The sequence below is a fragment of the Phocoena phocoena genome, chromosome 7 (assembly GCF_963924675.1).
Source record: "Phocoena phocoena chromosome 7, mPhoPho1.1, whole genome shotgun sequence".
Classification (NCBI taxonomy): Eukaryota; Metazoa; Chordata; class Mammalia; order Artiodactyla; family Phocoenidae; genus Phocoena; species Phocoena phocoena.
Genome location: NC_089225.1, coordinates 86,669,169 through 86,695,269, shown reverse-complemented (window position 1 = coordinate 86,695,269; position 26,101 = coordinate 86,669,169). Strand labels below are relative to the sequence as shown.

The 26,101-nt window shown below is 34.8% G+C and overlaps 1 protein-coding gene across 5 annotated transcripts in view; it reads right to left on the bottom strand.

Annotated features, from left to right (window-relative positions):
* Positions 1-9,890: 9,890 nt before the first annotated feature.
* CREB1 (cAMP responsive element binding protein 1) overlaps positions 9,891-26,101 on the bottom strand; it is a 50,960-nt gene continuing 34,749 nt past the window's right edge. For 3 of the 5 annotated variants that reach the window (XM_065880345.1, XM_065880349.1, XM_065880350.1), the window contains 4 exons: positions 24,732-24,874; positions 20,551-20,733; positions 18,498-18,648; positions 10,630-10,774 (listed from right to left, as the gene is read on the bottom strand). In XM_065880345.1, the coding sequence (XP_065736417.1) occupies positions 10,630-10,774; positions 18,498-18,648; positions 20,551-20,733; positions 24,732-24,874 (622 nt within the window). Of the gene's footprint in view, positions 10,775-18,497; positions 18,649-20,550; positions 20,734-24,731; positions 24,875-26,101 lie in introns of all 5 variants that reach the window. The other 2 variants (XM_065880347.1, XM_065880346.1) reach the window with 2 other exon arrangements.

The following is a 26,101-nucleotide window of genomic DNA, read 5'->3' as shown; positions in this document are numbered from 1 at the left end:
GAGGTGAAGGTTAAGGTGCAGAACGTTTAAATGAGAATGCTTTCGAGAGCGACACCTCTGACGGAGTAAAAGTAGCAGGACTGGGAAAGAGGAAGAAATCGGGTTGGGATGCGGTCAGGAAAGTCCTCAGCGGAATTCAGAGCTGAGGTGGCCGGAAGCTGGGTATTGAGGCAGGGGGTGGGACTTACATCCTTGTGTCGTCAGTCATTGGATGCAAGGAGCTGAACCTTGGGGTGCAGACACCACCTGAGAGACTCAGCTGAGAGCCATCGGCCACGAACATTCCCAGAAGCTGGGAAATGAGTGCTTCAGGGGTGTGTGTGTGTGGGGATGGGGACGTGAGACTATATCTGGATATTGTAGCACATTGTCCACTACAGATGTCAACGAAGTTGTGACACTTTTTACTTAGGAGAAAAGGATTAATTTATCCCATAAATGTGCATTTTAAGCGTGCTTGTTTTGCCTTCAAGTTAAGGATAGAAATCTAGTCTCTGTACCTACTGTACTAAGCCTTGATCCTCACATTGCTCAGTTTCTTCAAACTGTTATGCAGTTAACTTAGCCAGTGGGTATCAGTAACTTTCTTCCCAGTTAAAATCAAATACCATGGCCAAGATGCTAAGTTAAAATATACATCAGATTCTTAGAACTAAAACTACAAAGTACGCCGTTGTCTTCTAAGTAGTTACCTCTTAAGGGTATCTTGCTTTAGTTCATGATAGAACCATCTGAATCCATGGCACCATCTTCAGATAGTTTCTAGCGGTACATTTATTCTTTTATACTAAAGGATCAGAATTATAATCAATCAAAATACTTTAAGTGAACTGAACACTAGATTGAAAACTGAGGGGGGAGTAACATTGTCTGAAATGTTTCATCTTACCAAACAGTTTATGCTCCAATAAGACAAGGACCGTACTTCATATTTATATTTCAAGTGTTAACAGTGACCTCTTCATAAAGGGAGTTCAATAAACATATACTCATGAAAAATACAGATTCCTTTACAGATCAGTTACCTTATTAAATTGCCTATTCTCAGGGATATCAAAATGTAAAGCATATTCTCAGTAACAAAATTGTTATGAACTTATATAAAAGATTCACTTCCAACATCATTTGTTTAATCTCTATGCTTTTATAGTGGTTGATAGAAGCATTTTCAGTCATTTTTGAAATCAAGAAACAAAAATAACAGTTTAAGATACCTTTAAAAAAATTCAAGCACTCTATTTTTTTGTTTTGGCTGCACCACCGGCTTGGGGGATCTTAGTTCCCTGACCAGGAATCGAACCCCCGCCCTCGTCAATGAAAGTGCAGTCTTAAACCACTGGACCGCCGGGGAATTCCAACAATTTAAGATACTTTTAAAAATCACTTTTTCATGTACCAGTATTGGTTAGAGGTCCTAGATATAGTTGGTGAAACAGACGTGTGATTTATTTTAGTGTCAGAGAAAGTCGTAATTTTTCTGCTCCCCAGAACCTCTACCAAGACAGAAGTAGCATTTTCAAGTTCTTTCACAAGAATGAGGTGAGACACTACAGCGAGTATTATTTCCCTGTTGTGGGGAACTGGAGACTTGGGCTCTCTTAGCACTGACGTGAACTGCAGAAAAAGCAGGGCAGTCCTCAGGGTCTTTTTTTTGCACTTTAAAAATTGAGGATTTGTTAGCTCAGAAGTTTCTGCTCTAAAAATCATGCTATGCTTTTCTTTCTACAACCAGAGAAGGGTTAAAATTTAACACTAGAAAGTATGGCATACTGAAAAATTGTTTCCTAGCTGAGAACAACTGTTTCTCAGGGAGATTAGAAGGGAAAACAGTATAACAGAGTTGAGAAAAGGAAGGGCCAGCTTTCTTTTTTGTAAGTTTGTGTAAGGCTGGTTCTGCTACTTCTATTTTTTTTTCATATAATATATATATGAAGAGAGAGACTATGAAGTTTAACATAAAAAATACTAACCAACATGACATTTTTATTAATTTAGCAGATTAATACTGCTTAGGAAACCACCTCCAAATATGAAGAAAACCATACTTAATAAGTTTCCACTTTTCAGCATCTATCCTGGAGATACACTAACTTGTATATATCTATACTAACTTGTATATATATTAACAGTCAGCAGTTTCAAGCAACCTGAATGTCCACAAAAGAGGGTATTGGTTAAATAAACTATGCTGTATCTATACAATGGAATACTTCACACCTGTTAAACTGAGGTAGATATACATATAGTGAAATACAACTATTGCCAAGACACATTCAGTGGAAAAAAAGCACCATTTATATAAAAAAGGGAGAGGGAGGAGAGAAAAGACATTTACATTTGTGTGTATATGCACAGATTGTCACTAAAAGGATACACAAACTCACCCATTTGTACTGTTTAGTTTTTTTTCCAAATATATTACTTAAAAAAACTAAGTTGAAAAATATGAGGACATTATAAAGAAAGTGAAAAGAAAACTTACAGGATGGGAGAAAATATTTGCAAATCATATTATCTGTTAAGGGTCTAATAAGCAGAGTATATGCGGAACTCATAAGACTCAACAACAAAAAAACCATTAAAAACTGAACTTGGACACTTCTCCAAAGTATACAAATCGCCAACAAATACATGAAAAGATGCTCAATATCATTAGTCATTAAGGAATTACAAATCAAAACCCCAATGAGATACCACTTCACATCCATGAGGATGGCTTTACTATTTTTCTTTAAAAAAGCAAAATAACAAGTGTTGGCCAGGATGTAGAGAAATTGGAACTCATACATCACTGGTGGGAATGTAAAATGGTACAGCCAATGAGGCAGTTTGGCAGTTCCTCAAAAAGTTAAACAGAATTATCATATGACCCAGCAATTCCACTCCTAGATGTATACCCCAAAGAATTGAAGAGAGACCCAGAACAAAAAACTTGCACATGAATGTTCATGGAAATAACTGCAACGTATAACAGATGAACAGATAAATTGTGGCATATACCTACACTGGAATACTACTCAGACATAAAAAGGAATGAAGTACTGATAAATGCATGATTATGTGTAATATCCAGAATTGGTGAGTCTACAGAAAGACTGGTGGTTGCCAAGGGCTGGAGGAGAAAATTGAGAGTGACTCTTTACCGAGTACAGCGTTTCATTTCGGAGTGATGAAAATGTTTTGGAACTAGATATAGGTGGTAGTAATACAACATTACGAATGCACTAAACGCCACTAATTGTTCACTTTAAAATGATAAATTTTGTTACGTGAATTGCACCTCAATCATAAAAATTACATTCAAATGCCTGGAAATTACCTTTCCTCTTCACTTGTTAGGCCCTCATTAGAATCCTAAGCCCCAGTTTGGTCAATATACTTAAGAAAGTTGTCAAGAAATTAAAATGCAGTGAGGGGAAGGATAATACTGATTAAGGCAGGGCTTTTCTGGGTTTTTGCGTTTAGTGGATAATGGCAGCATCTGCAAGACGGAGAAGAACCAGCCAAAGGAAGAACAGATTTACAGGAGTAATTAAAAGTTCAGTTTGGACCTATTGTTTTGCAATCAGAGTAGAGATGACAAATATGAGTCTGGAATTCAAGGCGAAAATTGTATAAACGTGTTAGAATTGTTTCCTTGGCTGTGTGTCTTAGAGCGTCTTGAGGACAGGAACTTCTGTGCCCAGAAATATGTTCTCAACAGGTACGTATTTGTGAAACGAGCAAGTGACAGCAAAGATATGGATGGAGAGAAAATAGGCACTCTTTGTTTTACTGGCGGTCCAAGCACCTGAACACGGTTTGCAAGGAGGGTCAACACAGGTCCCAGTTTACTCAGCACAATCCTGGTTTACACCTCACCCTTTCACTCTCAAAAATGTCTATTTGTACAATAAATTACGTGTTACTCTTTGTAGAAGAAAAAAAAGGAATACAATTCATGTAATTCCTTCAATACAATGGCAGAGATAACAGGCTTAATAAACATCGCAATTAAAAAAATTCCTTTAGAACGCAACTGCTTATTTTCAGAAATTGAATCAATAGTACAGGAGAGAATCTTTTATTCTTGTGCTTTAAGCAAAGAGCAGATTAACCATATCTCCTCTCCTTTCCTTCATTTTATGGTCACAGAACTTGAGAATTACAGGGGGAGCCAGGAAGTCATCTGTCCTTATCAGTTCTTCCAATGCAAAGATGCGTTTTATGACATTAGAGACAGCTGGCCATATGTCTCCTCCCATTGGTCGTCTCAACAGGGGAGTAACATCTCCAGATCTTCAAATAGGCACTGTTTAATCTTACTGAAAAAAGAAATCTTGTGCTAAAAACTAGGAATACAGTGAAATTAAGTAACTAAAGATATGTTCTTGTTGCTTGAGTTAGTTTTCTGTTGCTGTGCACCACAAGCTTGTGATATATTCTAGCATAACTTTTGCCCTTTAACAAAAGTAATAAACCAAGTCCACAAAATACAGCTTGACACAACTAGCGAAAACCACAATGTAGAGATCCCATCCCAAAAAAGAGACTTCCGGAGTTTTTAAAAGCATGTTTATGTGACTGCACATAAATGTTTGTGTAAAAAGAGTATTATGACAGTTGATACCACAAAGATTACAGTAAGAAAAAGCACTTTATGACAATATTTCACAAATTCACAAGGATCACTTTAATATACAAAGCAATTGCTACCATTCTGAACACAAAGCAGCTAATATGTACATAGTGTTAATAAAATCCATTATAGCTCAGTACATTTTTCTTTTTACACAGATAAAGCACAAAAAGATTTAGGTAAAAAAAAATTAAAACAGGGATGTTTCTAGATTGTAGGGAATTTTATTAGAAATGTATTTCCCTCACTATAGTTACTTATTTAGTATTCAACTCCAATAGCAACATCAGAGTTAAAAATCAATACCCTGTTTTGTGCTGATAGTTTTGGGGGGAGGTATTCTTTACCCCAATCCTCAAGCAAAAACCAAAAAAATAAAAACAAAACCAAAACCAAAAACCCAAACAAACACCTTTCTCTCTAGAAACTTCCCTGATTATTTTGTTTCTAAAGTTTCAAGTGATACAGCTAGGTTAGAAATAATTCCTCTTCTTGGGGGGGATGACAACTGACGTGACAAATCAGTCGGGGATTTTACATGGAAAACGGCAAACTAGCACTCTTCTTTGCCATCCTAACCTATACTCACAGAAAAATGTTGACGAATTATTTCCCACTTTTAATATAAATAATTTTATTACATACACAAATTGGAGTGGCACCTGGATAAAAGTACAATGTCTATAAAGCATATACCAATTCAGTTTTAAAAAAATAAGAAAATAAAACCTCCCAAACACAACGATAGATCATTTCACTCAGCCAACTAACGTTAAGATCATTATCTGCAGGGATTGTCTTCCTTCCCTACCAATTTTTAAACTACTTTAGATTTACTCTCACATCTCTGAGATGCTCCTCAGACACAAGCTTAGAAATGCCATACTTCTGTAGGCAAGTATTAAATAATGCCTCTATAAAGTAGGTAAAATTTGAATTTCCTACTGTATGACCCTTTCAAAAAGACATTTCCTGAAGACTGTTCATTTTCCTTTTACTTGCTGGTGAGAATAACTCAAAATGTATCGTGTTTTACCCAGCTAGGACCTGTATGCACAGTACCAGAATGCAGACAGGTCAATATTTTCTCTCTGTGCTAAACAACTCAGCCTGTTTATAATATCAAATTGCTTCACAGGCGTTGTTCTATTTTTTTCCTATTTTAATTTTTTTAAAAAATAAATTTCAAGCTAAAACACCTGAAATATAATTCCTCCATTCAAACGTTATCTGGTCCCTCTTAAAGTTTGCCCCCTGAGGACACATACAAAGGCTTAAGCTACATTCACTAATCAATAAGAACTTATCATAAGCAGATGAGACAGATGGAACTTCAGCACCCTGTTTGATTTATTTGAAATTCTTCCATACTGACTCAGCTTCATGATATGTTCGACCCCTCAGGGATTAGTGCCTCTCTTAGCCGTTGATTTTAGAAAGTCAAGGAAACCAGTTCCTAGTACATACAGTGACTGTGCAGTCAACTTAAAAAAGTCAACGTATCAACATTAAAAGTATTCAAAGTGTATGTAAGCCACCCAACAAAAAGTTCTAGTTGTGCTTTGTACAACTGAGTGAACAAATTTATACCACAATTCTTCACCTACAGGCTTACTTAAGCATACCTCACTTTTCCCCTCCTCATCTGAAATCAGTCAAATATGTTAACAAAGACAATTTAAAGTGAAAAAATTTAATCAAATTAATACATGTGTTCTCCATGATAATAATGATTAATTGCCTTGAGAAGTCTCTTACTGTTCTAGACAAATTCAAGGATATCTTGGGATTCTATAAACAGTATTAATGTTGGGGTGAGGACAGTCTTACTTAAAATTGGAAATAAATATTCACGAGTTGCTTTTCCTTCTATCTTTATCCATGATGAAAGACAATAAAATAGGGTTTGAACCCATCTTTTAATTAACTGGGCTAGTCTATTCTAATTTCCTGATACTCTTCTTTTACAGCATTTATAAGGCTAGCCTTTAGGTGTTAAAATATTTTAATCAATGAAAAAAGCTGCCATAAAAAAAGCCACATGATTTGAAGAGAGGAGAAAGACATAAAAAGTCAGATGACAATTAATTGATGAGGGAATTTCTCAAGTTTGCTAATACCCAAACAGGGTCATTTTTAAAAGTGCAAGTTACACCAAACATTTACAAAGAATATAATGTAAAAATAATCCAAATAAATATACAACTTTTGTATTAAGTCAATGGGAAACAATATACCAACAGCTTTCAGGGTTACAATGGCAACAAATAAAGCCTCTTGGAAAAACTGAAAAGGTGTGTTAACAGTTGTCTCTAAAACCCACTTTAATTCAAAATCTTAACTTTAAGATATTAGCCTTATTTTAATCCTGCAAAATTAAGCAGGCTTCTGATCTTCAAAATAAAGAGAACAATATATGCTGATAGCTGACTACAGCTGATCACAGAACTAAAAACATTAAAAATGAAATCTAGATTGAAGTCACTTAAAGTAAGTAAAAGCATCCTGGTTTAAACAAACTTGTTTCTTCCTAAGCCTTTGTATGATTCCACATGTCACCCCAAATGGTCAAAAGGATCAGGGATTAGGCCTGAGAGACAGAGATAAACTTCAGCCAGATGACTTCTGATCGGACAGCCTGTCTGACTGGCATTGTGCTTTCAGATACTAGCACTGCTGCTGACTTGCCATCAAGATACATTTTCTGACAAAAATCCCTGCTCAAATGAAAACACCAAAAATTCTCCCCCAGGATGATTTTTGAAAAATCAGTGGTACCTTTTAGAAGCTATCTTCAAAATGTTCTTACCACTGTTATAGCTGCCAGAGACAAAGCACAAAAACCAAATACTTTTTTGTAGGGGGGGTGGTGGTGGTGGTGGTTCAAGTGACTAGTAACTTAATATTTAAAAGTATCAAGCCAAAGAAAACTGACAATTAAAAAAAACCAGGAGATTAAAAAACATCAATCATGAGTGCTGGGGTAATTCAGTCCAAGAAACTACCAAAAGTGATGCAATAAAATACACAAAAATGTAAAATTTCATCTGACCTCAGTATACTATAATACTCAGCATTCCTGACTTAAGAGCTCTCAGAGCTTCAGATTATATACTGTATGTATGTATATATATATATATATATATATATGTACACATATATTATACAAATGCCATTCCCCCCCCCCGCCAGGAATATCTAAATCAACAGAGCACCTATGACAATATTATGGTTGCCAATATGGTACTTGAGTTTGAAAAATGAACTTAAAAATTACATCTGATATCAATTTTTAATAATGTGAACACATTGGATCTAGCCCTTTCTAAACCACTTTTCAGTTAAACACTATCAAAGCTTGAAAACTCATAAGAGCAATATATAAAAAATAAACCCCTCCCACTTCATTTTTATTAGAGTTAATCTGTCCTATAGATAAAAGTGCCACATGGCCCTATATTCGCAAAGTGAGCAATACCAAACTTGCTATTTTCTAGGCAAATCAGTAGCATATGTACAGATTCCTATGATGACATTTTTATTCCCTTTTGGCCAATGAAGAGAAAAAACATAATGTGGCCACATGTTATTGGCTATAAGATTTTTAAAAATTATGCTGTTTTCTTAACAAAGATTCTCAAAGTTGCATGCTTAAAAACAAACACCTTTTTCCCAATTCTCTTAAAAAAAGTTTGCTCAAAATATGCTTAATTTCTATCTGTATAAACTGAAATCTTCAAATCTCTCCAAGGGTCTAAACAGATTTAGCAACAGAATACATTTCTTACCTCACCATTAAGTAACTGACTTCAAACCAGTGCAATCAGTCTTTTATAACTTATAAATTCAGCCAGCTAATATGGATGTGACTTGCCTTGATTTATCAGGGACTAAGAGGACCACCAACTTTCTAATTAAATAGAAAGCCTCAACTTTTGAAAACATTTAACTTGCTAAATACTAGGCAATTTTCATTTATAAAGCTTATGACTTTTAAAATGTTCAGGTCTGACATTCTGCCTCAAAGAAAGACTTCTAGTTTGTGAACAGATTTGTGATTTTGCTTGGTTTCTATTAAACCAGTTTTGGAAAATGACACATCTATGCAGGTATACAAATAATTTTTACACTATAACTTTCCCCATTAGCTCAGCAGGATAAACAACAAAATTTACAGTCGTTTGAAAGCCTTCTTGAGAATCTGGCGAACTGTCCAGATATAAGACTACATCACTCAATTCTTAGAATGGTGCTCCTTCATAAACTCTGTTCATCCTTGAAAAAAGACAACGGTTTGTTACAAATAAAAATATACCATTTACAAATATTAATTAAAAATCTTACTTTTCAAAATGGACTCAATAATTAACACCCATATCTGCATATTTTGTTAACACATTAACAAACTTAACTTTTAAAAACAACCCATGACTAAATATAAAACATTAAATTCTAGACTCTCTTTTAAAAAAGGAATACCTTCTCAAATGAGAAATTATAATCTAACATTATGTCAATCTCCAATTTTTCAAATCCACCTCAGTCTTATTTTTTTTTAAAGGGTAACTTTTAAATTTATCAAGCTTAGTGAATAAAATGAGTATTGGTAATTAAAAGTAGTACTGGAAACAATGTGTGATACATACAAATACAGACTGTTATAGGTAAGGAATTAAAACAGGTAGCTCCTTTATAGAATAACAAAGGGTATATAGCATATTGGAAAGCTAAAGCATAGCTATCCTTTCTATCAATAGAAGAAAACAACAAAGATATGTTTTGCAAGAATGACAATCCAAATATTGTAGTACAGCAGTCATTCAAATATGTCTGAAGAAAATTATTTTCCTTGTGCATATCTAATACTGTACTTTAAAAGAACTGTATCCTTATAACTTCTTTCATTAAAAAATTCACTACTCTGTTAAAGTATGTTAATACGGAAAAGATTTAAAATCAGTATTTTTCTACAACACATAACATTTTATAAACAAATACAGCACTTTGCTTTAACATCTTGAAGGCTTTCCTGTTGGTGGTATAATATAAGTGCAAAGGGGAACAGTTTAATTAGAAAAACCTTTTAAAGTAAATGAGTGACAATATAAATATTTTTGAAGGCGATGACGAAAACATTTATTTAAAAACCTTGTTATATAACTCAAGGGATTGGTTTACTAATGAGCATCTTTTTACTAAGAATTTAGTACTAAACTAAAACAAGCTTTGTACTTTTACTTACTTTGATTTAATTTTAAATCAAATACCATGCTTTTTCATTCAGTTGGTTACTTCTTTTAATGTATTCAAAATGTTGAACACATACAGAATTGAATTAAGAAGCAACAAACTGCCCTATGGAAGAGCTGTAGTTAATACAGAATATTTTTAAGAACCAAGGACAAGTTTTCAGTATTGAAGAGAATGTACATAGAAAGCACTCCAAATTCATTCTTAATTTCTTCAACACCATCCTAAAATCCTTTTTTTAGAGGGTATGTCTCTTAACAATCTTACATAATTCACAATGAAAATGTGAAAACACGTCAATTTGGCAATCAACACGTCTTCATTGCACCTACTTACTTTATGCATGCGGCCCACACATTACTTCAGCTCAAGAGGCTGGGGTAATTCTGTCCCTAAGGCAATCAAGGAGCTCAGCACAAACCTTGAAATCATTTAAAAAAAGATTTTCTTTTCCTCATTTCCCCCATCAATTTACAAGTAAACAAATTATTACTTCTTGAAGAGGGCGGGGGATAAAAAGCAGAAGTCTCTTCATGATTCGTGGTGCTGAAAATTTCTTGAGGGGAGAAGTGGAGGCAGGTGTTGGAGCATTCACAGTTTAATGCAAAAGCACAAACAAATGAAAATTCTGTAGTTGCTTTCAGGCAGTTTTGCGCATAGAAAAAAAGAAATGTTTAGAAAATAAATGTTTATTTCGTCTTTCTGGTTGTGGCCAAGCCAGTCCTTTTTCCACCATAATAGGTGAAAATTTAAATCCCAAATTAATCTGATTTGTGGCAGTAAAGGTCCTTAAGTGCTTTTAGCTCCTCAATCAGTGTCTTGTTTTGGTTTTCAAGCACTGCCACTCTGTTTTCTAGACATTTCACATATTCTTTCTTCTTTCTACGACACTCTCGTGCTGCTTCCCTACAAGCAAAAAAGGACAGGAAAAATTATGCAACATTTCTGTATCATTTATTTTGCGTTAGATAGACTACATTAAAAATAAAAGATTTAGCTCAAAGCAACAAATGTTTTAATATATTATACATTAGGCGTTTGAGAAAAATAAACAGAATGACTTGGAAATTGTCTAATGTAAAATTTTAACATACGATAGAAAGTTGATTAAAAAAAATTCAAAGCAACAGTTTTAATTGATGGGGCAGAAGGGTGGCAAGCATTTTCATACTAAATTAAGAATTACTATATTTTGGAGTAGAATACAAAATTGAAATGAGCTTTAAATAAAAAATAAAAAGAACTCTTTAGCTTGGAGAGTGCCTCTTAAAGTTTCTCAAAAATTTCGATCTAAATATTTTTAGATAGAATGAAAAGATTCTCCTAGTGGATTGTATGGGCGAAATGACAGATACACAGAACAATGAAGTATGCTAGACACCCCAGAAACAAACCTATACAAATACAGTCAATTAGATTTTGACAAAAGTACCAGGGCAATTCCACAGAGAAAGGATAGTCTTTTTAACAAATGGTGCTGGAACAAACAGGTGTTCATACAGAAAAGTGAACCTTTTACACATTTCACACCTTATAAAAAAGTTAATTCAAAAGGGATCACAGACCTAAATGTAAAACATAAAACTATAACATTTGATACAGAGCAACTGGAACTTTCATACATTGCTGGTAGAAATGCAAAATGGTGCAGCCACTCTGGAAAACAGTTTGGCAGTTCCTTATAAAGTTAAATATACACTTACCATTCCATCCATCCAGGCCACTCCTAGATATTTACTCAAGTGAATTGAAAGTTCATATAAAAACCTGTATGTAAGTATTTATAGTAAATTTATTCATAATCCTCCAAAACTGGAAACTAAGATGAACTTCAAGGTGAATGGATAAATAAACCACATCCATACAATACCAGGGATAAAACTAATTCCTGATTCATGCAACACTATCAATGAATCTTAAATGCACTGTGCTAAGTGAAAGAAGCCAGATCCAAAAGGTTACATACTGTTTTTATATGAGATTCTGGAAAATACAAAACAAGAAGATGGAAAAGAGTTCAGTGGTTTCCAGGGGCTGGGGGAGGGGGTAGAGGCTGACTACCAAGAGGTATCACAAGGGATTCTTTTTAGAGTGGTGTAAATGTCTGTATGGCACTGTGGTGGTAGACACATAACATTTTATGTCTGTTAAACCCCACAGAAATATACAGCACAAAAAGTAAAGTAATGAAAATTTGAAGTAAAAAACAGGATATCGGGGAATCCCAGAATTGAATGTAGATGTTGAGAAATCTAACTTTACTATAAATGTTTACGTATATGACATAAGAGGGTGGAGAAAAAAGCAGCAGAGCTAAGTAACTTTGAAAACAGTGCTTTCACTGGTACTTTGAGGCTAAAAACAGAAAGAACTGTACATAAATGCTATATTATAAATTTGTTTCTCATAGGGGCACAAGTTGGCAATTATGAAACTATTTTATATACTAGAGTTTAACAAATACATAAATAAACCATCTTTAGTGGGAAGCCAAGTTTCTGTCAGAGAATGAAGTTCAAATAAGCAAAGGGGGGAAGGGAAGGCTAAAATAAGCCCTGTGGTTACAGAATAGAGTCAGAGGGATCAGTACAAACATATTTATTATAGTAATGTACACGTACAGAAATATAGTTATGTGCATACATGGGCCAGTGTACACGCACACACACACACACACGTGTATATTTCCTAGCTCTGTCCTTTGAGAGGGCCTGTGAAACCTCAGTAACAAAGAGCACAACTACTGCCTGATTTCTAAATACCATTTTCCAATGAAAGAAACTAGGACTCACTGAATAAATGGCTGATTTCAAGGCTAAAGCAGGGAAAACACAAGATGAGAAGTTGAACCCAGATGATCTTGTAGGGCCAGAAAGTAAAGATGTGCTTGAAGAAAAATAAGATGCCATCTAAAGGACACAGGAACCAACTTGTAAGAGCTCCCGATGGCCAAAACTGGAATAATCTTATCATAATAATATTGAATTATAGCCCAAAGAATATAAGTATCTATAAGACCGTACTGATATAAATAAATATGTGGGGAAGGGAAAAATTTTCCTTATAGAAGAATTCCAGTTAGTAAATGTAGAAGGGTTGGGGAAATAGAAAATCCTCATTAGAATATCACAGTAATAATTACTGCAGGAAAGATTCCCCTGTGAATACTAAAATTAGTGGGGAAAACTTGAAAGAGAGAAATAAAATATTTGTATAGTCTCCAAGCAACTCTGCGAAAGTAACACCAATTACCATGTTGGTTTTCACCTATGACAAGTTCTTTGATACTCTCCTTTCCAGGGTTTAATTCTCCTCTCTTTCTAAATCTGTGACTTGCTTCTAAGGAATAGTGTGTAAAAAGAGAAAAATGGTAACTGCAGTGGGAACACATGGACAGCACTTTAACCAAGTGATCAAAGTTAACATTGCCAGTAATGAGTCATGCTGGTATGTGCTCCCTGATATGAAGTGACAAGAAGGGCAGACTACATCTCTGTGGTATTCTTCCCCCAAATCCATTACCTTCATCTAATCATAATAAAAACATCACACAGGCCCAAAGTGAGGGATATTCTGAAAGAAACTTAACTACTACTCTTCAAAAGTGTCAAGCCCATGAAAGACAAGGAAAGAACTGTCACAGATTGGAGGAGATGAGGAGCCACGATGACTAAATGCAATGTGGTACCCTGGACTGGATTCTGGAAGAGAAAAGGAATAGAAGTGGAATAACTGAGGAAATTCAAATAAAATGGACAGTGCAGTTAATATTATTATACCACTATAAAAAATACTATGTTAATTTCGTAAGTTTTGACAAACACAGCCTGGTTATGTAATATGCTAAACTTACATAGAAAGGTGGATAGAGAGTATCTGGAACTCTGTTCTATTTTTATAACTGTTCCCATAAGCTAAAATTATTTCAAAATAAAAAATTAAAAACTGTATACTAAAAACATATTATTTATCTTTGCACATATATATTAGGGGAAAAAAATTATACTCCAGAATGTTAACATTTTGGGTGGCACAATTAGTGTTGAGTAAATATTTTAGCTTATGTTTTCTAATGTGCTTATAATGGAGCATGTTTTACTTCTGTAATAAAAATAAATAAAAATGGGATAATACATATTCTTTGGTAACCTGCTCTTTTCCACTATGAACATCTTCCCATCTCAATAAAAACACATCTGCATTATTAACAGTTGGTTTTATACAGTTGAAAGGATGTACCTTAATTTATATAGCATACACTTTAACTGGTTTGAATTTTCAGTTTTTTTTACCCCATTTCTAATACATTTTCTTTGAATCTACTTATTTATATCCTTATCAGTCTCCTGACTTTGTTAAAATGTTTCTAGTTTATTGTTTGCTTTGCTACTTTACCTTTTCCGTGGCTAATCAGAGGTTTCATATTTTTAGATGGTCAAGCCTACTTATTAACCTTTTCCTTCATTACTTCTGCTCTTAGGAAACCTATTAAATTCTTCCTGCACTCTAAAATTGTAAGACAGAGGTGCTGGGTTGTATTGCTTCCATAATATTTTACTCCTCCCTCCCTGTGGGAAGAGCACACCATTCCCATTTCACTGATGTTGGGCTTGTCCTAGCCTGTGCTTTGGCCTATGGTACCCGAGTGGACAAGATGTTCACCACAATCAAGCAGGTGCTTCAAAAAGCATTTCCTCTTTCCCTTTGCTACAATAATGACAGGACTCAAAGAGGTGCTCCTCCTTTGGCTGGGAGCATGTGGAGAAGAGCCATACCATGACTTGCAGCTGCCAAAATGTAACATAAGTGAGGAAGAAATTTTTGTTGTTGGTTTTTTTTAAATAAATAAATAAATTTATTTATTTATGGCTGCGTTGGGTCTTTGTTGCTGCACGTGGGCTTTCTCTAGTTGTGGCGAGCGGGGGCTACTTTGTTGAGGTGCACGGGCTTCTCATTGCGGTGGCTTCTCTTGTTGCACAGCACGGGCTCCAGGCGTGCGGGCTTCAGTAGCTGTGGCGCATGGGCTTAGTTGCTCTGCGGCACGTGGGATCTTCCTGGACCAGGGATCAAACCCGTGTCCCTTGCATTGGCAGGTGGATTCTTTTTTTTTTTAAAAGAAGATGTTGGGGGTAGGAGTTAATTAATTAATTTTTGCTGCGTTGCGTCTTCGTTTCTCTGCGAGGGCTTTCTCCAGCTGTGCAAGAGGGGGCCACTCTTCATCTCGGTGCGTGGGCCTCTCACTATTGCGGCCTCTCGTTGCAGAGCACAGGCTCCAGATGCGCAGGCTCAGTAGCTGTGGCTCACGGGCCCAGTTGCTCCGTGGCATGTGGGATCCTCCCAGACCAGGGCTCGAACCCGTGTCCCCTGCATTAGCAGGCAGACTCTCAACCACCGCGCCACCAGAGAAGCCTGGCAGGTGGATTCTTAACCACTGCGCCACCAGGGAGGTCCCTGTTGTTCTAAGACACTGAGGTTTTTTGCGGTATGCGGGCCTCTCACTGTTGTGGCCTCTCCCGTTGCGGAGCACAGGCTCCGGACGCGCAGGCTCAGCGGCCATGGCTCACGGGCCCAGCCGCTCTGCGGCATGTGGGATCTTCCCGGACTGGGGCACAAACCCGTGTGCCCTGCATCGGCAGGCGGACTCTCAACCACTGCGCCACCAAGGAAGCCCTATCTTCATTTTTGAGTAGATGGCAATTTGAATGTTATAATTTGGGGAATCACAACTTTTTCTTATCAAGTTTAGCAGACAGGCTGTGTTTGAGGCACACAGGGACGTCTATCCTAGTGAATATGTTCAGGAGGAGAGTGCTTCTCTAACTTTTCCACCTAAGTAACCATAATGGCAGAGGAAACTAAATATGGGAGCACAGTCCAAAGCAACTGCTGCTGGTGTGAATTATATCTTTAAGTTTACCTTAAAAATGTTTTTTCTCTCAAATTTTTGAGCCAAATAAATATTCAAGGAAAGCATTCCATGTTTGCCTCTTGGTGCTACGTACCTCCAGCACACTGCCATGTGTTCTTGTCTGAGAGGCAGAGCAGGAGATGATGGTTGAATCTGACAGGTAGCAGGTGCACAGGCTTTGGTGCCAGAGCAAGGCTCATATCTCAGTGCTACCCATTTTTTAAAAGGTGTGACCTTTGGCAAAATATTTACCTTCTTTCTGAACCATATCTCCTCGTAAAGTGGACATAAGCTTCTCTCTCACTGTGGGCAGAACTAATAAAATATGTAAAGAAATGAGGTATCGTGTCCAGCACATACCAGGACCTAAATAAATAATATCTCAAGGGAAAAGTCAAAGTTGGAATATATATAATTAGGTGGTATCAACATATAGGTGATGCCTGAAATACATAGGTATGGATGAAAGTTTCAAGGGAAAATTTGAAAAGTAGTCAGAAAACCAGGTGAGTAAGCCGAAGAAGAGTTTAGAGAAATGAGCAGTCAAAAGTGTCAAATACTCCCAGTAAAGGTAAAATAAAATGAAAAGAGAATACTAGATTTGCCAAATGGGAAGGTATCTGTACCTTTTTATAGACACTGGAGTGGTATGGTGGGCACAGAAGCCAGATTCTAGTGAATGGAAGTTGAAAAAGTAGAAGCAGCAGATATCTGGGAATAAAGGGAAAAGGAACTATACCAGAGTCAATGGGAAGTTTCCTTATAGTGAAATTAAATCCAAGCCAAAGTATTTTATTAAAGAGTTCACAGTAAGTCAGGTGGCTTCCCTGAATATCTCAAGCAAGCAGAGGTTGTTAGGAATTGTAGCTATGTGTTCCCTGTCCCCAGCTTGGCGTGTATGTGACTGGTGTGTGTGTGTGGGGGGGGGGGGGGGGGGGGTGGCGGGAATCATAAATCGCACAAAGAGGAAAAGGAGAATTTGGTATGCCTGTCAAATTAATGTGCTTTCATAAATGGGCAGCCCTCTATACACCAGAGCAGACAAGAAGCTGTAGTGCTGCCTCCTCACTCACTACAATTAAGCTGCTTCTTAAGTGATTTCTGTGTAAGGGGAAAGGTTTCTGTTCCATAGAGCCAAACTACACAGACAAAATCTGAAGTCCTTTGTTGCTTTCATAATCAACAGATGTATTTTTTACCTGACTGCTCTGTTGTGTCTGCTGAGAACTGGTTTCTTTAGTAAATGTTGTCGTCTTAAACTTTATAACCTAGCCTTTACTTGAGATTTCTAATCAGACTTGCTTCTAATTTTCAAAAGGGTTACTTACACATTTCCTTACAAACATTAAAAAAGTTTAAAACACAGTTTAATTTATATTTTAAAATACATTTAAATATGAACACAGCTTTTATGCTTCTGTTTATTATTGTAGCTTAAATACTTAAAATCACAGATTGATGGAGCACAAATGAAATAAGTTACTCAGCTTGTTTCCAACTCTTTTCCTAATAATCTGGAAAAAACTGTGCCATTTCTGCCTAGGTGTAATTCACCAACGTTCTATAACAGCTAGGAATATTTTAGGAATGAAAGAGGTTGATCTAAGCTGAAACATGAAATTGCACAAAAACAGACACTTCAACAGAGCACTGCAGTTACAAAGTGCTTTCAAAGGCATTATCTTACTTGACCCACATATTTGACCCCCAGAGCAACCCTCTGGGTGTGTAGTGGGATCCTGTTTTACAAAGGAGAAAACTGAGGTTTAGAAGGTTATGTTCTTCTAAAGTCACAGCAAAAGGGGTAGATCTAGGACTTGAATCCACATCCTCTAAGTTCAACCTCTATGTTTCTTTCACTTTATCACAGCAGTTGAAGAATCTTGAGGTGAAAAGCAGTGGAATATTTTCACTGTTTCAAACTTTTAATATCTTTATTTTCATTTTCTTTGGTTTGTCTTAGGTCATTTCTATATCTTAAGCTAAATATTTAAATCCTAAACTAAATAAATAAAAATACTAAGGTAAATATAAGTAAATAAAATTTTTTATTACTTTTTTTGATGACAAAGCCATTTACAGCTATGAATTTACTTTATGGGAATAACTTTCCCACATTTAATAAATTTTTGATATGTAGCATTTTCATTGCTGAAGACTAGTTCTATTTTAAGATTTTTGTCAATAATAAGATATTCTTGGCATTAATCTATTTTTGAAGAATCTTTCTTTAGGTGTTAAATTGTTATTATTTTGAGTAAAGATAATATGCATTAAAACTTAGACTGGCCATCATACACTTACCTATTACAAATACATTTAATATAAATAAAACTTAACACTTAATTTTAATATATATATACATGAAACTCTTAATCTTAACAATACTACTCATGAAAAGAAACAATTTTTAAATAACCTAGTTAGTTGGTTGAAGCAATAGTGAAAACATAGCAAAGTTGTCCGTTAAATCTCCCATGGGGAAACTGCATGAAAGAAAACTACTCTATCATCAAAGATGGACCCATAATCCCATTAGCCATCTCATAAGTGCAGCTTATGAGAAGCTAAATAAAGAAGTTTTAGCAAGATCCATCAATTTTACCAGAAAAATATCTCAATGCAAAGATCCTATTGTCAGCAGATGTTAAAGACACACATCTGGCAGAATCTGAAAATATGCCTGACCTACAACAATATAAGTAAATGCAATGTATGTACCTGTTCTTCATGAGGCGAACCTCTCTCTTTCGTGCTGCTTCTTCAGCAGGTTGTGTAGGAAGTGCTGGGGAGGACGCCATAACAACTCCAGGGGCAATGGTGCTAGTGGGTGCTGTGCGAATCTGGTATGTTTGTACATCTCCAGAGGCAGCTGAAAAGAAAAATAGTGAGCATGGTGTAAAACACTGAAGCACTCTGTGACTTGGTAAAACTACGTGTCAATCGTCAATCTAAACATATATTTTGGATTAAAAGGAAAAAACGGAACAGATGATTCTGACTAAAATGTTGAAAGAATCAGCACTCTTTGGGACATTACTCAGAAATTAATTCCCAATTTAATGTATTTATTAGTATAGTCACTTGGATGAAAGAGGTCTTAACTTATGTCTGCTGGGTCTTATATTTATCTTTCATTGGAATGTAGTTCTATTCTGTTGTTAACATGCTTACCAACCTTAAGTCTAAAAGGTAAGTGGGGCACAGCCTGGATGATCTTCCTAGATAGAGTATAGTCCTCAATGTCTTCCTTTGATATTGGTAAATTCATATTAAAAAATTTCAAGTAGACTCTTGCCACGACATAAAAACGACCATGATTTTTCATAAAATAGCAAAATGGAAGAGAAAATAAAGCATAATGGTCAACTATTATAAATTCCTAATTGTAACAAAACAAAGTATGAAAAAGTGTACCATTTGATGCCAATTATATTACTTGTAAGCATTGTTTTAATGTAAATGATAACGGCTGAACCAATTGAAGTTTTACTTTTCTAACTAAATGATCCATTATTTGTGAAAAGAAAAAGTCTCTATTTGTCAAATCGCTTCTAAAAACAGCTTAATAATATGCCCTCCTAGGAATAAGAAACCTAACATTATCTGAGAGAATTTGAAGCTCTTTATAAAATCATCCATATTTGTTATTAATATCAATTAAAATGTGTAGTTTGAGTGGAAAAGATTTATATACTAAACATGTTACCATCTTCAAACTGACGTTCAGAATTCAAATTCACTGACATCCTGCTTTACAATTTTTGAGTACCTGCATGTAAAGTGAAAAGTTGTTTTACTCCCATTAATAAGCAAAATATTATCTTCTTCAAATATTATTTGTTTAGTAACAGAAAATATTCTGTAAATACATTAGGGCCCTTTAAATAAATTATGACTCTCTAGTTGGTGTTTTAGAATTATTCAAAATTTATCATCCATGGTGAAGGGGCACATCTGTCATTACCTAACAGAGGCAAAACATATTTTTAATAAAAATATTTTAGAAACAGATTTATTATTATTTCCTTAATATGCAAATTTTAAATGTGGCATAAATCATATTCTTAAAATATTCAAGTGAATTCAAAGAAAAATGGTCAACTCCCATCCATAAAGATTTCTGAAACAAATAGGAAGAAAACAAAAAAATTAACACAAAACAGAAAAAAGCTATTTCTATAATTCACCATGGATTTAACTACTTTTGCTCATAGACCAGGAGACTTACACACTGGTATAAGATTTTTCAGAATATAATGCTATCCTTTGAAATAAAAAATGATGATCTTAGAAATGAAGATGTAAATTTCTTTTGACTTAAAAGCAGAGGAACAGAATTTTGAACATCCATAGACTCTTATCAGTGATTTAGTACAACTTTTCATTTGACACATGAAAAAAAATGAGGCCCAGGGAGGCTGGGTCTTACTCACAAAGGTCACAAAGTGAATCTATATATATTTAGATTTAGAATCTATCTTTTTTTAACTCCTAATTTTATTGTCTTTCCCTCTAACCTACCTCATTTCTCCTATATCCAATAAAGATAGATGTTATATTTTTAAAACTGAAAATAGTTGTTTTTATGCCATGACATTTTGGTCCAATTGGAATAATGGAAGAAGAGTTCATGGAAAACAGTATCTATAATGAAGAAAAATAAACTATATTTTAATAGTGCTTTACAGTATCATACTTACTTTTTTCTGAGTCTATAAAATTTTAACTTTTCAAAGAATTTACCACACCTGTGAATTCTGAATTCTCTTACCTTGAACAACAACTTGGTTGCTGGGCACTAAGATCTGCTGTCCATCAGTGGTCTGTGCATACTGTAGGATGGTAGTACCCGGCTGAGTGGCAGCTGCATTGGTCATGGTTAATGTCTGCAGGCCCTGTACCCCATCGGTACCATTGTTAGCCAGCTGTATTGCTCCTCCCTGGGTAATGGCAACTAAAACCCAATGGATTTTATTATTACAAGTTTAATTAATACCACGTAAGTCTTATACACACACTAAATTCAAAGCAGAATAATTTGCAAGGCATAATCTAGGAGAAATTATTACAGCAAATAACATCACCAAGAAGGATTTTGTATACTCAAGTAACTTTCTGCTCAGGAAACCTATATCCAATTTCAAGAATACAAACGTACTCTATGAACATTATAATTTATAGTAATGTCAGTTAACAAATAAAAAATGAGGAAATGTTAAATTCCACTTGAAGTTACTTGGTTCACAAGAAGTACCACTCTGTGACCCAAACTTCCTTTATTCTGGCATTAACTACATAATATTTTCCTTCTCTCCGTTCATGTACTTATTAGCACAGATATGGGCATGTAGTAGGCACCCAATAAATGATTATTTAATTCATAATTAATAAAGCAGTTCAGTAGTGCATTCTGTTCTCTAACTCGGTTAGCAATGCATGAAGTGTAACAGAAGTCCACTCAATGGAACAACGGAAATGTCCTATGGAACATAATTATCACAGACCTCTTGTGGAGTTTAAAATTAGAGCCCAAGGTCATCATTTAGAAAAAAATATTTTACTGCTATTTCTAAGTTACCTATTCAAGCATTCTCATGTAGGATCCGTTGATTATTCACAAATTAATCATACTTGTCATTTATCTGTTACAAAGGAATCAACTTTGGCTCATACTAGTGGACATTTCACTTTATAAAAAACCTCAACCTTTATGCTACAGTACATGTAAAAAGTTAATAAGATACTTTCCCTGTTAAAAGTTTTCCAAAAAGAGAAGGACTAAAAATCACAATATTACATATAAAATTGCATAATGGATTTTAACTAAGTCAACATGTCTGATTTGAGCATGTTACTTTTTGTCTGTTAGAAGGAAATTAGTTTGATCAACTGTCAGCTAGCTCTGGGTAACTAATATCCTGAGTCATCTATGTATGAAAAACTGGATTATTTACTGTTCAATCAAGAAATAATAACAGTTAATGGCTGTGATTTGGTTTAGTAAATAATACTTGTGGAAATTAAGATACTGGCATATACGATCTACCCGCTTTAGCTAATCCCATAAATTTTACTTATCTTAGACAAGGAGAAAAAAAGGAATATGTAAAAACTATTCTGAGATTAATACTTCTGGATAACTTGAAAGAATCAGGTTAACAGAATCAAACCACAATTTCTCAAATAGAGTTAATAAGCAAATTCCACTGTATTCAATGCACACAACTTTCTTCTTGACTACATACCAATGAACTCAAGGTGGGAGGAAAGAAGGAAACTAGAAATCAGGAGATCTGGGCTCTAGTCCAAGTTCCATCACTAAACTGTTATTTGAATCTGTTATCTCTTCTGTAAAAATAAAAATATCTGGTTCTAGCCACTAAGTACAATTGTTATAAAAATCAAATGAGATCATGTATATATGAAAGTACTCTGAATAACTCAAGTCTGAGCCTATCAAACATTGTTTTTCTCTTAATATTTAGTTATATACTTCATATTCCAAAAGGACTTAAGATAGCTTTCAATAAAACTAAATTCATTAAAACAAGAAGAAAAAGACAGAAATCAAGCAACTGACATATCTTTAGGTGTGTATAATGATTCTACCACAAAATCTAGAAGAAGGAAAAGAGTATAATTAAACAAACCCAGCTGAGATTCTGAGGAGCCACAATGAAAACAGTTTCAGTTAGTGAAATAAAATATGTTTTTCTAACTAAGAATAAAATCTCTCAAACAAGACTTTATTATCAGGGACTGTGAACCAAGTAATGGACAAAACTAATAATAGTATTAGTTAAAAAAAACAACAACAATTTATTGAAGGAGTACAAATTGGTGTACCCACTGGGAAGGGTAATTGGGTAGGCTGGCTTGGCTTCAACAATTCCACTCTTTAGATGCTATCCCCACTGACAGGACAGGATATTATATATATAAAAGAATGTTCAGGTAGCATTGTTTGAAACAGTAGAAATGTCCTAAATATTCATCAGTGTGTGATTTTAAAATAAATGTTATATTTTACAGTGAAACACAATGTAGCTATTAGAAGAAACTACATACATAACTATATATGCATATATTTGTCTATGGTATATAAATAATGTAGGTCTCACTTGTATAAAAATACATGACACATGTATGTATAAACAGAATGAAAAAGAATGGAAGGATATATACCAAACTCTAATGGGGAGGGATGGAAAGGGTTTTTACTTTTTATTAACACTAAAAACCTCTACCATTTGAATTTTTACAACCATATATTTCTTTTGTAAGTTAAGAAACATATAAATATTGTATATGTAAGTGGTCGTTATACTGATTCTTAACGACAATCAAGAACATAATGTTAAATCAGTTCCATCAAGGTCATATGTGCACATACAGAGAGAATAAGGGATAAAGATATGTATAAAGCTTTTAAAATCTCAAAGTATTAACCTTTAAAACTAGCAACTGTCAGTTGCCAAATTAAACATCTATTTTTCTCAGCTTCACCTCCCTCAACTTCACTTCCCTATTTGAGATTTTGATATGCCTCTTTCCTAAAGAGCATGCTTTCTATTTCTAGTTCAAGTGAGAATTGCTGTGGTGAGTGAATCTGTTACTAACAGGAGTATGCTGTATCCCTCAAGCGTGCTGAAGTTGAAGAAAAAAGAAGTTCACGTATAAAGGTCTTAGAACACACACCTTGAATAACTCAAATTATTTGGATATAAGGCTAAAAAATACACACATACACATATATAGATAGTATCTATTTCTGCCAACAAAGAACTTAAGAAGGAAAAGAATGAGTGAACCCTAATGAGCTTACAGAATGGACAAGAAGCTTAGTCAGAAATGCCTGCCTTCTACTTACTATTAAAAGTTTCAGCTTTGGTTGAGCTAAAAAGTCTGCTACTTGTTTTTAATTCATGCAATTAATTATACAATGCAATTAGTTATACAAACCAAGGCTGAGCTGTAAATGGAAAACTATGAACTTGGGAGTCAAACTTCTACACATATTTCTGACACAGACTACCCCAGGGCATTAGAAAACCAATGCAGCAAGAGTTTCAATGTGTACATTTAATTTGTAATTAAGGAAGACAGGGAGGAAAACTATATAATGGGTAGCACTGGATTTAATGAACAAATCAAAATGAAGACATCAATGTGTGAGGCACTTTGGGAGGCAGAAAGATATTGGGAGAAGAGAGGAAAAAGGTACCATTCACACAAATGCCTTTGATCAAACAAAAGCAGAACTCAAAAGTTCTTTATAACAGATTTAGGTGAAAGATAAGAAGAGAGACCTAAGTGTCAGAGACATCAGAGAAATGGAAACTTTGATAATTCTGCAAAAGGAATCTTTGCTTTCTGTGTGACAAAAAGCAAAGTGCCCTCTTAATTTCAGCAGCCCTTATGCTCACATTATTATAATTCACTACACTACCTTTTATCTTAAAAGGAATAATAATTAAATGTGCTGGTAGACTGCAAACAAGCCTCTCCACCCCACCGTGAAACATCAATATGATTTAAAAAAGCTACTTTTAGAAAGAAAGATGAATTATTAAAATAGATGAAAAATGAGACCATTTTTGGCCTTCAACATAATCAAAGAATGATTATCTGAAAAACTCATGTTTTCTATTAACATCATATGCTATATGAGGACTGAGATACAGAGTTTCAAGCAGTGGTTTGAAAAACTTGTAAGACTCTCCATGCATCTGCACAAAACAAAGGGCCATTTAAAGGTCTTACATACCTGAGCAATCCTAACTAAACCCTGAAGGAAAGAAAATACTTCTGTTACAAAACTGCATATAAGTAAAGGAAATATAATGACAACCAAGATTTAGAAAAGAGCTGGCGCTTATAAGATTACTTTAAGGAAAATGCAGCCATTAGTTCTTCATCGCACTTTCCAAAACAGAAATATCTATTACTCACTATACTGTCCACTGCTAGTTTGGTAAATCGGAGTTGGCACCGTTACAGTGGTGATGGCAGGTGCTGAAGTCTCCTCTTCAGACTTCTCTTCTTCAATCCTTGGCACTCCTGGTGCATCAGAAGATAAGTCATTCAAAATTTTCCTAGAAAAACAGAGAACTATATCAATTAAAACAAAAGTAACATTTACTGGCTAAATACAAAGAAGAGGAAAAGATCAGGAAACTGGCAGAAAGCTGATAGTGCTTAAGAGAGAATTTTTAAATTTTACAGTTAAAAAATTTACAATAATAAACAATAAATTTTGCAACAATGAACTAAAAATGGATCAGGGATGCACATGTCAAAACCATACGAGGACTAGGAAAAACAGATGCATTTCTCTTTAAAATGAACATAAAGAAAGACTATGATTCAAAATCCAGGTACAATTAAAGAAGAGATTAATAAAATTGACTACAGGAAAAAAATCCTTTTTTATGGCAAAGAACACCAAAAATAAAGTCAAAGATGATCAAACATACTAGGAGAAAATGTTCACATATATTACAGATAAAGGTTCAATATCCCTAACATACAAATAACTCTTGAAAACTGAGGGGAAAAAAAGACCAAAAACCTGATTTTTAACTTCGCAACTCTCAGATTGGTAAAAATAAAAAAAAGTATAACAATACAGTCTGTTAGCAAAGCTGTGAGAAAATACATGCTCTTGTATATTGCTGTTAGAAGTATAAAACTGGCACAACCCTTATGGAGGGAATTTGGGAAACCAAATGTGTTTACACAGCAATCGTACTTCCAGGAATTTACCCTTAAAATATACTTCCAACAGTACAAAATAAATATACATAGGATTAATCATGGCAGCATCGACTGCAACTGCAAAAGACTAGAAACAATCTCCATGCTCACATATAGGAGAATGGTTGAATAAACTATGGCTCATCCAAATAATGGATATAGCATGGTACCTTTTATATACGAATGAAGGTGAAATAAGAAAATATTTGTGTATCTGTTCATCTGCTCAAGAAAAAAAGTCAGAAAGGATAAACTAGATGGAGTTCAATTTGATTAGTTATCTACTGGGGGTGGGTGGGAAAGAAGTAAAAAAGGATGGGTGGAGGGACACTTCTGAGTGTGTGTGTGTGTGTGTGTGTGTGTGTATGTACAATTCTGACTTTTGGAACCATGTTAATGTTTTACATATTCAAAGAAAGAAATTAATTATCAACAAGGATGGCGGAAGAATTCTAAAATGGAAAACAAACAAAAAAAATGAATCTTACCACATTTCAAATGAATAACATAATCACAGAAGAGGGGAAAAAAATACTAACCCAAGTAATTTTTGAAATCTTAAATTT